The 13,611-nt window shown below is 42.3% G+C and overlaps 1 protein-coding gene across 1 annotated transcript; it reads left to right on the top strand.

Moving 5' to 3' along the window:
* Positions 1 to 2,314: 2,314 nt before the first annotated feature.
* On the top strand, positions 2,315 to 3,310 carry LOC135098246 (chorion peroxidase-like; the record flags this gene model as incomplete). The annotated part of the gene is made up of 3 exons (XM_064000515.1): positions 2,315 to 2,479; positions 2,977 to 3,129; positions 3,235 to 3,310. Coding segments are annotated over exons 1-3 (394 nt in total), but the record flags the coding sequence as incomplete, so codon positions are not given.
* Positions 3,311 to 13,611: the final 10,301 nt, after the last annotated feature.

The raw sequence follows: 13,611 nt of genomic DNA, 5'->3' as shown, positions 1-13,611 counted from the left end.
TCTCTCTCTCTCTCTCTCTCTCTCTCTCTCTCTCTCTCTCTCTCTCTCTCTCTCTCTCTCTCTCTCTCTCTCTCTCTCTCTCTCTCTCTCTCTCTCTCAATATATGGACTATAGGAGGTACCTGCATCTGCTGTGTATATGTGTGTGTGTGTGTGTGTGTGTGTGTGTGTGTGGTGCCTTGTCTGGGCCATAATTATGTACAGATGGAAATATAAATAGATAGAGATTATTTTTATTACTGACTCCTAAATATATACCTACACTGAGTTCCTCCCCTCTATTCTTGGCCAGGTATTCTAATATAATAGTTAAAACCATCAACAGGATCAGGAAGAGGGAGATGAAGTGAGGAGAGAGGAGAGGAGGCAGGAGATAGTGGTCAAGAGCCTCAGGTGTGGGCCGGACACTCATCCTAACCTCCTCCTTGCCTCCTCCTCACATCCATCCCAATATCACTGTTCTCTTTCTTCATATCTCTTCATTTCTTCCCTGCAGTCTCCTTTCTAAAACTTTATTCATTCAAGAAAAGTTATATTAAATAGGTCTTTGTCTGGATTGTGTATGTACACACACACACACACACACACACACACACACACACAGACACACAGACACACACACACACACACAGACACACACACACACACACACACACACACACACACACACACACACACACACACTAGATAGAAACTGTTTGGTATTGTATGCACCCTCTTATCATCTTTTCTCTCTTCCCCACACAGGGCATTATTGAGAAGTATGGCCTGGCACTGCAATCATCAGGGTTCTTTGCTGGGTATGACATCAACATCAACGCAGGCATTGCCAATTCTGTGTCGTCGCAGGCCCTCAAATTTGTGGCCTCTCTCCTGCCAAATACTGTGGCTTATTTTGATGTAAGTTTTGCCAGTACAGTGTTCTTTGCAAGTTTTCTGCTTTAAATCCTGACGTGCTTACTGCACCAACCTTTCTTGTGCTGTCAATGTTTTCTTTGTTGCCAGGAGGAGAAGGTGAAAGAGCGTCCCATCACAGACACCTTCTATGCTCCCTTTGACCTTTACAAGCCCATTAGAGGTGGTAAGTACTTGTTAATATATTTTGGTGATAGAGAAAAGCAGGTAGACAAAATTACAAGTATTCAAAATTTTTTCCTTTTTCCTTATCTTCTTTTACTTCCTCCTCATTGTGCCAATTTGTTTCCTTACCTCTGCAAGTATTGATTATTGTGTCTATCTATCCACCTGTCTGCCTGCTTGTCTATCTGCCTGCCTGTCTACGGTCAGCGACACACACAATCGGACCTCCTGCCGAGACACGAGCAAGAAAGTTTCCTCATTGGCTGACGAAATGCCCCTGGTTGTAAAGTATGGCTGTCATTGGCTGGAGGTCTGATGGTGGTTGTTGATGGCTGTATTTGTGGTGATGGTGATCTATTATTATTATGTCTGTTTTGTTATATGTTGTGTTTGATGCAAAATGTTTTGTGTGTTTTTGAGAATGTGTCCTGGAAATTTTTGGTTACAAGGAAATGCATATTGATATACAATGTCTCTCTCTCTCTCTCTCTCTCTCTCTCTCTCTCTCTCTCTCTCTCTCTCTCTCTCTCTCTCTCTCTCTCTCTCTCTCTCTCTCTCTCTCTCTCTCTCTCTCTCTCTCTCTCTCTCAATATATGGACTATAGGAGGTACCTGCATCTGCTGTGTATATGTGTGTGTGTGTGTGTGTGTGTGTGTGTGTGGTGCCTTGTCTGGGCCATAATTATGTACAGATGGAAATATAAATAGATAGAGATTATTTTTATTACTGACTCCTAAATATATAGATAGATACATGAATAGACAAAGATTATCATCACTCTTATTAATGGTGGCACTTCACACAGGCCCCAGAGAACAGATCAACCAAGTTACGTCCTTCATTGATGGGTCGGTGATCTACGGGTCCAGCAAGGAGGAGAGTGACGAGCTGCGTGCCTTCTCTGTCGGCCTCCTCAAGGTGCAGCGCTGCCCGGCAAACACCCAGATTCTTACGGCCGACACCAACCAAATTGACTGCAAGACCTCAGGAAGATTCAAGTATGTGTTTGTGTGATAGATGAGTGCATTAGTTAGTGAAAGGGTTATTCAGAGCCTTACACTGATGTATTTGAGGTGAACATGACAACCAGATTGACTGCAAGACCTCAGGAAGCTTCAGTAAACTTCTAACATTACTCATTGGCTTGTCTAATTAACTTTGGTCAATATCTACTTCCAGACCAAGCATTAACAAACCATCATCTCTCACAGGTGTTTCAAATCAGTCTGGCCGCAATGCACCAGCCGTTCGTCAGGGAGCACAACCGCATTGCCGTCTTGCTTTCGGACCTCAATGCCCACTGGACTGACGAGCAAGTGTTCCAAGCGGTGCGCAGGATTGTGGGAGCAACTCTGCAGCACATCACCTACACTGAGTTCCTCCCCTCTATTCTTGGCCAGGTATTCTAATATAATAGTTAAAACCATCAACAGGATCAGGAAGAGGGAGATGAAGTGAGGAGAGAGGAGAGGAGGCAGGAGATAGTGGTCAAGAGCCTCAGGTGTGGGCCGGACACTCATCCTAACCTCCTCCTTGCCTCCTCCTCACATCCATCCCAATATCACTGTTCTCTTTCTTCATATCTCTTCATTTCTTCCCTGCAGTCTCCTTTCTAAAACTTTATTCATTCAAGAAAAGTTATATTAAATAGGTCTTTGTCTGGATTGTGTATGTACACACACACACACACACACACACACACACACACACACACACACACACACACACACACACACACACACACACACACACACACACACACACACACACACACACACACACACACACACACACACACACACACACACACACACACACACACACACACACACACTAGATAGAAACTGTTTGGTATTGTATGCACCCTCTTATCATCTTTTCTCTTTTCCCCACACAGGGCATTATTGAGAAGTATGGCCTGGCACTGCAATCATCAGGGTTCTTTGCTGGGTATGACATCAACATCAACGCAGGCATTGCCAATTCTGTGTCGTCGCAGGCCCTCAAATTTGTGGCCTCTCTCCTGCCAAATACTGTGGCTTATTTTGATGTAAGTTTTGCCAGTACAGTGTTCTTTGCAAGTTTTCTGCTTTAAATCCTGACGTGCTTACTGCACCAACCTTTCTTGTGCTGTCAATGTTTTCTTTGTTGCCAGGAGGAGAAGGTGAAAGAGCGTCCCATCACAGACACCTTTTATGCTCCCTTTGACCTTTACAAGCCCATTAGAGGTGGTAAGTACTTGTTAATATATTTTGGTGATAGAGAAAAGCAGGTAGACAAAATTACAAGTATTCAAAATTTTTTCCTTTTTCCTTATCTTCTATTACTTCCTCCTCATTGTGCCAATTTGTTTCCTTACCTCTGCAAGTATTGATTATTGTGTCTATCTATCCACCTGTCTGCCTGCTTGTCTATCTGCCTGCCTGTCTACGGTCAGCGACACACACAATCGGACCTCCTGCCGAGACACGAGCAAGAAAGTTTCCTCATTGGCTGACGAAATGCCCCTGGTTGTAAAGTATGGCTGTCATTGGCTGGAGGTCTGATGGTGGTTGTTGATGGCTGTATTTGTGGTGATGGTGATCTATTATTATTATGTCTGTTTTGTTATATGTTGTGTTTATGCAAAATGTTTTGTGTGTTTTTGAGAATGTGTCCTGGAAATTTTTGGTTACAAGGAAATGCATATTGATATACAATGTCTCTCTCTCTCTCTCTCTCTCTCTCTCTCTCTCTCTCTCTCTCTCTCTCTCTCTCTCTCTCTCTCTCTCTCTCTCTCTCTCTCTCTCTCTCTCTCTCTCTCTCTCTCTCTCTCTCTCTCTCTCTCTCTCTCTCTCTCTCACAAAAAGCTGACAATATTAATTTGGAATTTTGTTAAGGGAGGAGGGTGAAGGAAAGGCTCTTTTACCTTGGACTTGGATTCACTTGCTGTGATAGCGAAAATGGCCCTAAACCAAAATGTGTTGTTTGTGGCTTGGAGTTATCAAATGAATGTATGACTCCACAGAAAATGAAGAGACATTTATCAACTAAGCATCGTCACCTGACACAGAAACCTATATATTACTTTAAGAGACTCTTGAAAGAAAACAAACAACAAAGTCTTGGGTTTGAGAAAAAAGTGAAGGTAGCAGAAAAGGCACAGAAAGCAAGCTACTTAGTAGCAGAACAATCAGTAAAAGAAATGAGACCCCATTCAATTGCAGAATCCTATTTTCTTCCAGCTTGCTGTTCTGTAGTGAAAACTTTGTTTGGGGACGAGGCTGAAAAAGAAGTGAAAAAAATTCCTCTCTCAAACGATACGATTGGCAGACGAATCAAGGATATGTCATCTGACATTGAGAAAAGTGTGTGCGAACTGGTGAAAGATAAAACGTTTGCCTTACAAGCGGACGAATCAACAGATATTGGAGGGAAACCTCAGTTACTTGTGTTGATGCGTTTCATTGATGATAAGAAAATAACCGAGCAATTCTTGTGCTGCAAAGAACTAAGTCAAACAACAGGACAGGAAATATTTTCTACAGTGACAGAATATTTGGTAGAAATGGACTTAAATGGAAATTATGTGTAGGAATTTGCACAGGTGGTTGTCCATCAATGGTGGGGTCAGTAAAGGGTTTTGTGTCTTTAGTGAAGAAGGAAAATCCATTTCTGATTACCACACATTGTTTCTTGCACCGTGAAGCTCTTGTTGCTAAACCACTTGGACAAGATTTAAAATTTGTTCTTGATAATGTCGTGAAAATGGTGAACTTTATTCAAAGTAGACCAAAGCAGTCAAGATTATTTTCCAGTCTTTGCGAAGAAATGGGATCTGCCCACGAAGGTCTTCTCCTCCACACGGAAGTTCGGTCATTGTCAAGAGGCAGAGCGTTATCCCGTGTGCATGAACTAAGAGAGGAAATTCTTCTTTTCTTTGCTCTGGAAGAGAAAACAGAATTCTGCGAATTACTGGCCGACGAAATTTGGAATGCAAAATTATGTTATTTGGCAGATATATTTGAGCATTTGAACAAGGTGAATTTAAGTATGCAAGGGAGAAATGAAAATATGTTAACATGCACTGATAAAATGCAGTCAATGAAAGAAAAAATCAAGGTTTGGAAAGACAGGTCAAGTGAAGGTAATATTGACATGTTTCAAAAGACTGCTGCAGCAAACAACACAGACATTGTTCCACTCATTACAGACCACCTTACAAGTCTAGAAAGGAGCATTGAAAAATACTTTTCAAATATATCTACTGAAAGTTATGATTGGCTGAGAAATCCATTGGTGCTCGATCCCTTACACAAGCCTCAACTTAGCACTCACGAAGAAGAGGAACTAATTGATATCCGAAATGACCGCATGCGGCCCGCCACACTACTACGTGCGGCCCGCGGCACGTCTCATATTTCAGTCTTACAGTTGGTCTTTTTACAGGAATGATTAAGCCAGCCAGCCCTTTGCATTTTAAAGTCATTATATAAAGATATAAAGATACTATTATATTTTTTGGGCGGTGACGTTCCTCTGTGGTATAGTAACTCCCAACCTCGTCAAGTGTGTGTGTGTGTGTGTGTGTCCGGCTCGCCGCCACCCGCCAACATTCTCTCTCTCTCTCTCTCTCTCTCTCTCTCTCTCTCTCTCTCTGTGTGTGTGTGTGTGTGTGTGTGTGTGTTATTGTTAAAAGTATTTTTCTTAATTAAAGTAAGTGATTGCAAACACAATGTCACCAGCAGGAACTTTACCATCTGCTTCAAGTTTTCTATCGTGTTTTGTAGTGAACGAATTATTCTCATATATTTTTACGTAAATCATGTGACCATTTCGTCTCGTGGACTGCGTTCCAAAGCCAGTGACTACAGGTGACGAGAATACACGTAGTCGTACGGGCCCTGCTCCGTAATATACACGTGTTAGACGTGACCATAACTCGTCATTCCTCCGTCTCACCGAGAATCGGCCTCCGACTCGAGTCCTGCTTTGTCCTTCGAGAGCGTCACAGCGTCAGATTTTGGCGCGACTCTTACTGCACATCATCTCATCATGATTTCCAAGAAGCGAACAGTTACTGAAGAACATCGTGTGATGCAGGAAAAGTGGAAAATATCTTTATTTTTTGCTGAAGTGAATGGAAAACCAACTTGTTTGATTTGCAACCAAATTATAGCGGTGTCAAAAGAATATAACATTCGGCGACATTACACAAGCACTCATGCTTCAAAGTATGATGTGTATAGTGGAAAACTTTGCGAAGAAAAAGTAAAGACGCTAGAACAGTCTCTCAAAAGGCAGCAGTCAGTGTATCAGCGTGTTCACGAAGCCAGCGACACTGCAGTACGGGCAAGTTATAGGATTGCACGGGAAATAGCTGCGTCATCGAAACCATTTTCAGAAGGGGACTTTATAAAGAAATGCACGACGACGGCCGCAGAAGATATTTGCCCTGAAAAACGTAGATCATTTGCAAACATAAGCCTTTCAAGAAATACAGTTGCAGAAAGAGTAAATGAACTGTCAGAAAATCTTAATAGTCAGCTCAAAGAAAAAGTTGCTAAATTTGTAGCATTTTCTGTAGCAATCGATGAAAGTACAGACATTACTGACATAGCTCAACTAGCAGCAGTGTTCATACGTGGTGTTGATGAAAATATGCAGGTAAGTGAAGAATTTGTGGAATTAGTACCAATGAAAGGAACAACAACAGGGGATGATATATTTGTGAGTTTGACTGGTGCACTTGATAGGATAGGTGTTGACTGGAAGAAAACTGTGAGTCTGACAACAGATGGAGCATCTCAAATGGTTGGTAGAAAGGCTGGCGTGACAGCAAAGTTAAAGGAAAAACTACTCACCCTGAATTCAGACCATCAAATTCACAGTGTTGATTGCATAATTGACAGGGATTAATTATTAATTATTGTATTGTTAGAAATACTGATTGAAAAGGAAGGAAAAAAAAACTCATTAATGTACCACCGGTGGTACATGTGGCGGTTACTGAAGGTACGAAATGTACCATCGGTGGTACATACGGCGGTAAACGTGTTAATCTAACCTAACCCAACCCAACCGCTTAACCCTATAAGGACCATTGGAACAATTATGAACCACTTCAAAAGCGTGCTTTTCCTTGGATGAAATTCCCTCGTAGAGGCGTGTCCGTCCGGTGGTACATTTTTGCACCACATCAGAAAACATCACTCACACGATATGTGGAAAAAAAGCTCTCGTTTCTGTGTAACAGCAGTTGACTCGTGACCACCAGAGGGGGAGGACGTAGTGACTGATCCTCCGTTTTCAATGATTTTTTTGGACGACTCATAGGTAAGCCAGGTCACTACAAAAATTATGATATATCCCATATATTCAGTAGAATGTGTTTATAATGTTGGCCTGACTTTGGATTATATTACTGTAATGTAAAAAGGTGTTTTTAAATGGTTCAAAAATGTACCAGTGGGTCATTCTGTTTCCTCAGATATGGACACGTCACAGTTCTACGGAGGCAGGTTTAAAGTTGATTGTGACACAAAGCAATTTGTATGCAACACAACAAAATGTAAACAAGCCTCTGAAGCTGGATAAAGATGAGTTGGAACAATTTCTAGGGACTGTCTTTCTTATGTCCTTGTTCAAAATATCTAACACTAGGCTTTATTGGAGTGGGGTGCTGGAATTCGATTCCGTATCCAAAGTTTTCAGTAGAAGGCGATGGGAAGAAATAAAAAGCTCTCTACATTTCAATGACAACACTCAGGCACCTGACAGGACTGGTCCCAATGCTGACAGGCTTTTCAAGGTTCGCCCAGTACTTGACCATTTGCAATCAAAATTTCGCAGCATCCCAATGCAACAAATGTGCTGCATTGATGAAATGATTGTTCCCTTGAAAGGAAATTCTTACCTAAAGCAGTACATCCCATCCAAACCACACAAATGGGGTTTCAAGGTATTTGCTTTGTGTGATACCTCTGGGATCTTGAATGACTTGCATGTTTATGATGGGTCCCTAAAGCCAGTCCAAGGTGAACCGGATCTGGGTCCATCATCCAATATAGTTCTGCAGTTGGCGCGCACAATCCCAGTAAATGCAAACCATTTGTTATACCATGACAATTGGTTCACATCTCCTAAACTAATGGCTCATTTAGCAACGAAGCAGATCTACTCTCTGGGTACTGTGAGACAAAACAGACTGAAAGGGATAGGAAATGTTCTGCCTACAGATAAGGAAATGTTGAAAAAGCAAAGGGGGTCTCATGTAGAGGTAAGCACAACTTACGATGGAGTAGAGTTACGTGCAATGAAATGGGTAGACAATCGTCGTGTGACTCTCCTCACAAGCTTTTCATCTGCTCAACCTTTGGGAACATGTAAGAGGAGGAGGCAGTAGACACCTGCCGAAACGATAATTACTCCCAGTGAGGTCTAAAACACTGTTCAGGGGGTGCTGTGAACTTATCATTAAACCCAGCTGTGACCTCACTGAACGTTTCCCTTTGTGTCTCACAACACAAGGGGGTAGTCACAGCCTGCCCTCTAAAGACAACTCTCTTCCTCCACACAAAACTACAAGCACCTAATAACACACACACCCTTCACTCCAAAAATTTTAAAATCATGGCGACTCCTACACCAGCCTCGGAGTCCCCATCTGGGGAGGGGACCATAAATGTCCCCAGGTCGGACTGCCTTTCCGTCGACGACCCTAAGTGTCTTGACACCCCCCTCAACTTTTTCTTCATTAACTTGTGCAACATTCGCGGTCTAAGATCTAATTTTCAATCTGTAGAACACCACCTCTCCTCTTCTAAACCTCATCTTCTTTTCCTCACTGAAACTCAGGTGTCTGAGGCAACTGACAGTAGCCCCTTTTCTGTTCCCTCCTACTTTCTCTATCCTCATTTTCGATCCAAAGCTGGATGCTGCGTTTACGTGCGCAATGACTTAACCTGCTCTCGTGCCCACGCTCTTGAATCTTCCGAGTTTTCCACCATCTGGCTACGACTACAGAGTCATTCTCATACTAAATTTATCTGTGCTGTATACCTCTCTCCTAACTCCTCTGACTATAAGAAATTCTTTGACTACTTAACTTCCAAAGTGGAGCACATTCTGACCCTCTTCCCTTTTGCAGAGATCTCCATTCTTGGAGACTTCAATGTTCACCACCAGCTTTGGCTTTCCTCTCCCTTCACTGACCATCCTGGTGAACTAGCCTACAACTTTGCTATCCTCCATGACCTAGAGCAATTGGTGCAACACCCTACTCGTATTCCTGACCGTCTTGGAGATACGCCCAACATTCTTGACCTTTTCCTGACCTCTAATCCTTCCGCTTATGCTGTCACCCTTTCTTCTCCGTTGGGCTCCTCCGATCACAATCTCATATCTTTATCTTGTCCTATCACTCCAATCCCTCCTCAGGATCCCCCTAAGCGAAGGTGCCTCTGGCGTTTTGCCTCTGCTAGTTGGGGGGACCTGAGGCGGTATTTTGCCGATTTTCCTTGGAATGACTACTGCTTCCGTGTCAGAGACCCGTCTTTATGTGCCGAGCGCATAACAGAGGTGATAGTGTCTGGCATGGAGGCGTACATTCCTCACTCTTTTTCTCGTCCTAAACCTTCTAAACCTTGGTTTAACACAGCTTGTTCTCGTGCTATACATGATAGAGAGGTGGCCCACAAAAGGTACTTAAGCCTTCCTTCACCAGAATCTCACGCACTTTATATTTCTGCCCGGAACCATGCCAAGTCTGTTCTCCAACTAGCCAAAAACTCCTTCATTAACAGAAAATGTCAAAACCTTTCAAGATCTAACTCCCCTCGTGATTTCTGGCATCTAGCCAAAAATATCTCCAATAACTTTGCTTCTTCTTCTTTCCCTCCTCTACTTCAACCAGATGGCACCACTGCTATCACATCTATTTCTAAAGCTGAACTCTTTGCTCAAACCTTTGCTAAAAACTCTACCTTGGACGATTCTGGGCTTGTTCCTCCCTCTCCTCCACCCTCTGACTACTTCATGCCTCGTATTAAAATTCTTCGTAATGATGTTTTCCATGCCCTCGTTAGCCTAAACCCTCGGAAGGCTTACGGACCTGATGGGGTCCCTCCTATTGTTCTCCGAAACTGTGCCTCCGTGCTTGCACCTTGCCTAGTCAAACTCTTTCAGCTCTGTCTGTCAACATCTACCTTTCCTTCTTGCTGGAAGTTTGCCTACATTCAACCTGTTCCTAAAAAGGGTGACCGCTCTAATCCCTCAAACTACCGTCCTATTGCTTTAATTTCCTGCTTATCTAAAGTTTTTGAATCTATCCTCAACAGGAAGATTCTTCAACATCTATCACTTGACAACCTTCTATCTGATCGCCAGTATGGGTTCCGTCAAGGCCGCTCTACTGGTGATCTTCTGGCTTTCCTTACTGAGTCTTGGTCATCCTCTTTTAGAGACTTTGGTGAAACTTTAGCTGTTGCCTTGGACATATCAAAAGCCTTTGATAGAGTCTGGCACAAAGCTTTGATTTCCAAACTACCCTCCTACGGTTTCTATCCTTCTCTCTGTAACTTCATCTCAAGTTTCCTTTCTGACCGTTCTATTGCTGCTGTGGTAGACGGTCACTGTTCTTCTTCTAAATCTATTAACAGTGGTGTTCCTCAGGGTTCTGTCCTGTCACCCACTCTCTTCTTATTATTCATTAATGATCTTCTAAACCAAACTTCTTGTCCTATCCACTCCTATGCTGATGATACCACCCTGCACTTTTCCACGTCTTTTCATAGACGTCCAACCCTTCAGGAGGTAAACATATCACGCAGGGAAGCCACAGAACGCCTGACTTTTGATCTTTCTAAAATTTCTGATTGGGGCAGAGCAAACTTGGTATTGTTCAATGCCTCAAAAACTCAATTCCTCCATCTATCAACTCGACACAATCTTCCAGACAACTATCCCCTCTTCTTCAATGACACTCAACTGTCCCCCTCTTCTACACTGAACATCCTCGGTCTGTCCTTTACTTATAATCTGAACTGGAAACTTCACATCTCATCTCTAGCTAAAACAGCTTCTATGAAGTTAGGTGTTCTGAGACGTCTCCGCCAGTTTTTCTCACCCCCCCAGCTGCTAACTCTGTACAAGGGCCTTATCCGTCCATGTATGGAGTATGCTTCACATGTCTGGGGGGGTTCCACTCATACTGCTGTTCTAGACAGGGTGGAATCAAAAGCTTTTCGTCTCATCAACTCCTCTCCTCTAACTGACTGTCTTCAGCCTCTCTCTCACCGCTGCAATGTTGCATCTCTAGCTGTCTTCTACCACTATTTTCATGCTAACTGCTCTTCTGATCTTGCTAACTGCATGCCTCCCCTCCTTCCGCGGCCTCGCTGCACAAGACTTTCTTCTTTCTCTCACTCCTATTCTGTCCACCTCTCTAACGCAAGAGTTAACCAGTATTCTCAATCATTCATCCCTTTCTCTGGTAAACTCTGGAACTCCTTGCCTGCTTCTGTATTTCCACCTTCCTATGACTTGAATTCCTTCAAGAGGGAGGTTTCAGGACACTTATCCACCAATTTTTGACCACTGCTTTGACCCTTTTAGGGACTGGCATTTCAGTGGGCATTTTTTTTTATTAGATTTTTGTTGCCCTTGGCCAGTATCCTTCCTACATAAAAAAAAAAAAAAAAAAAAAAAATGACAAGAAAAGGAAGGAGATTGTTGAAATTCCTTGCCCCAAAATAGTCAAAACCTATAATGAGGAAATGGGAGGGGTTGATCTTCTGGATTCGTTGATTGCCTTATATAGAATCCACATAAGGTCTCACAAGTACTACCATAAACTTGTTTTCCACTTTGTTGATGTCACAATAGTAAATTCATGGCTTCTCTACAGGAGGGAGGCTAGTGCAATAGGGGTGTCAAAAAAATCGCAACTTCAGTTGCAGGCATTCAAGTTGAAGGTGGCATATTCTCTCCTACGCCAAAACAAAGACCCCCTGAAAAGACCCGGTGTGGGAAGACCACGCTCCAGCAGTCTTGAGACAGAGCACGAGGAAAAAAAAAAGAGAGGTCATGCAACAAAACCAATTCCAAGTGTTGACATCACAAAAGATGGAATTGGCCACTGGCCCAAGATTGTTGAGACGAAGGAAAGACCTCATTGCAAGCTACCAAATTGTAAAGGAAGGCCAAACACATATTTAGTGCCCTCTAAGGGGTGTGATGTTCCCTTGTGGCACACGATAATTACAAATCCTATCACTGGATTAAAAGAAATACAAATATTGACACTTTTATAGATTTTTAATTGATAATGGAATAAACCGAATAATAATAATAAAAAGAAAGGAATTCAGAAATACAAAATAAATGGTAGCGTATTCTTCAATTACATAAAAACTACGATGGAGATATTTTCGCGACTACTGAGTTGTGGGGGAGACCAGAGAATAAATAAATAAATAACAAATATATACCCAAAAAGTACGTATAGACCTGAGGACAGTCTCACACGGTGATCTCGAACCAGGTGGTTTCACTAGTCCCATGGAGAAAACCAACAAAAAAGAACGAAAAAATGCGAATATCTATCCACTCAGAAAACCGTTTATCAACAGGAATATCTGAGGAGAATCCGAGAGGGTCTGAGGAGAATCCGAGAGAGACTGACTTTGCTTGTGAGGAAATCGGCGGGAAACTAAGGATAAAGGTTTCCAATGGGGAAATTTATTAAGAGTTATAATTTTGTTTTTAGTGGGGGGGGGGCGACTAGGTTGTGAGTTCAGGGATGAAAAATATGAATAATTAAGTTACTGTTTACTTTAAAGTTGTTACTTTAAGAAGTTTAATTCAATGGACTTTTGAAATCAATTGGGGAATTAGTCAAAGTCTGGTATCTCTTCCTGGCTTGCGTAGCAACAGGGGTAACAGGACGGCGAAGCAAAGAAGACTAATTAGATTCGTCAACCTCATTGGCGCGGCGTAATTATCTGGGATTTGTTTGAGCTGGTTTAAGACCTTACCATTATAGAATTAATTTTATCGTATTAAGGGCTCCCCATTCTCTGGGATTAGGTGAAAAATTCGCCTCTATAACCTGGCCAAGCAAGAGAAATTACGTTTATTCACGGGGTAAATTTTGTTATAGAAGTGGTCAACACAGTGACGCTGAGAGGGGGGGAGGAAAGCAAGGACAAAAGGACACTGAGGAGAGGAGGGGAAGGGGGGGGGGTTAGTCACATGGTACTGAGACTCTGGTCATCCCCGCACATTACACGGGCCTTAATCTAGGAAAAAAAGTAGAAATATACATAATTAATTTTCCAGCACTACACATACTGCTGCAAATGCAATGTTGCACTTTGCTTAAATAAAGAAAAATTGCTTCATTTGAGTTTCACACAAAATAGGTACTTTCTGTAAAGAAAAACACAATCAAAACATCAATTCTAAATGGCTGTGTATTGTATACTGTATTGTCTATTGCTTACAAGTTATCTGTAGAAAAGTTTTGTTATTTTATAAGGATTATAGAGGCACA

The sequence above is a fragment of the Scylla paramamosain genome, unplaced genomic scaffold (assembly GCF_035594125.1).
Source record: "Scylla paramamosain isolate STU-SP2022 unplaced genomic scaffold, ASM3559412v1 Contig52, whole genome shotgun sequence".
Lineage (NCBI taxonomy): Eukaryota > Metazoa > Arthropoda > Malacostraca > Decapoda > Portunidae > Scylla > Scylla paramamosain.
This window is presented reverse-complemented; position numbering and strand designations above follow the sequence as displayed.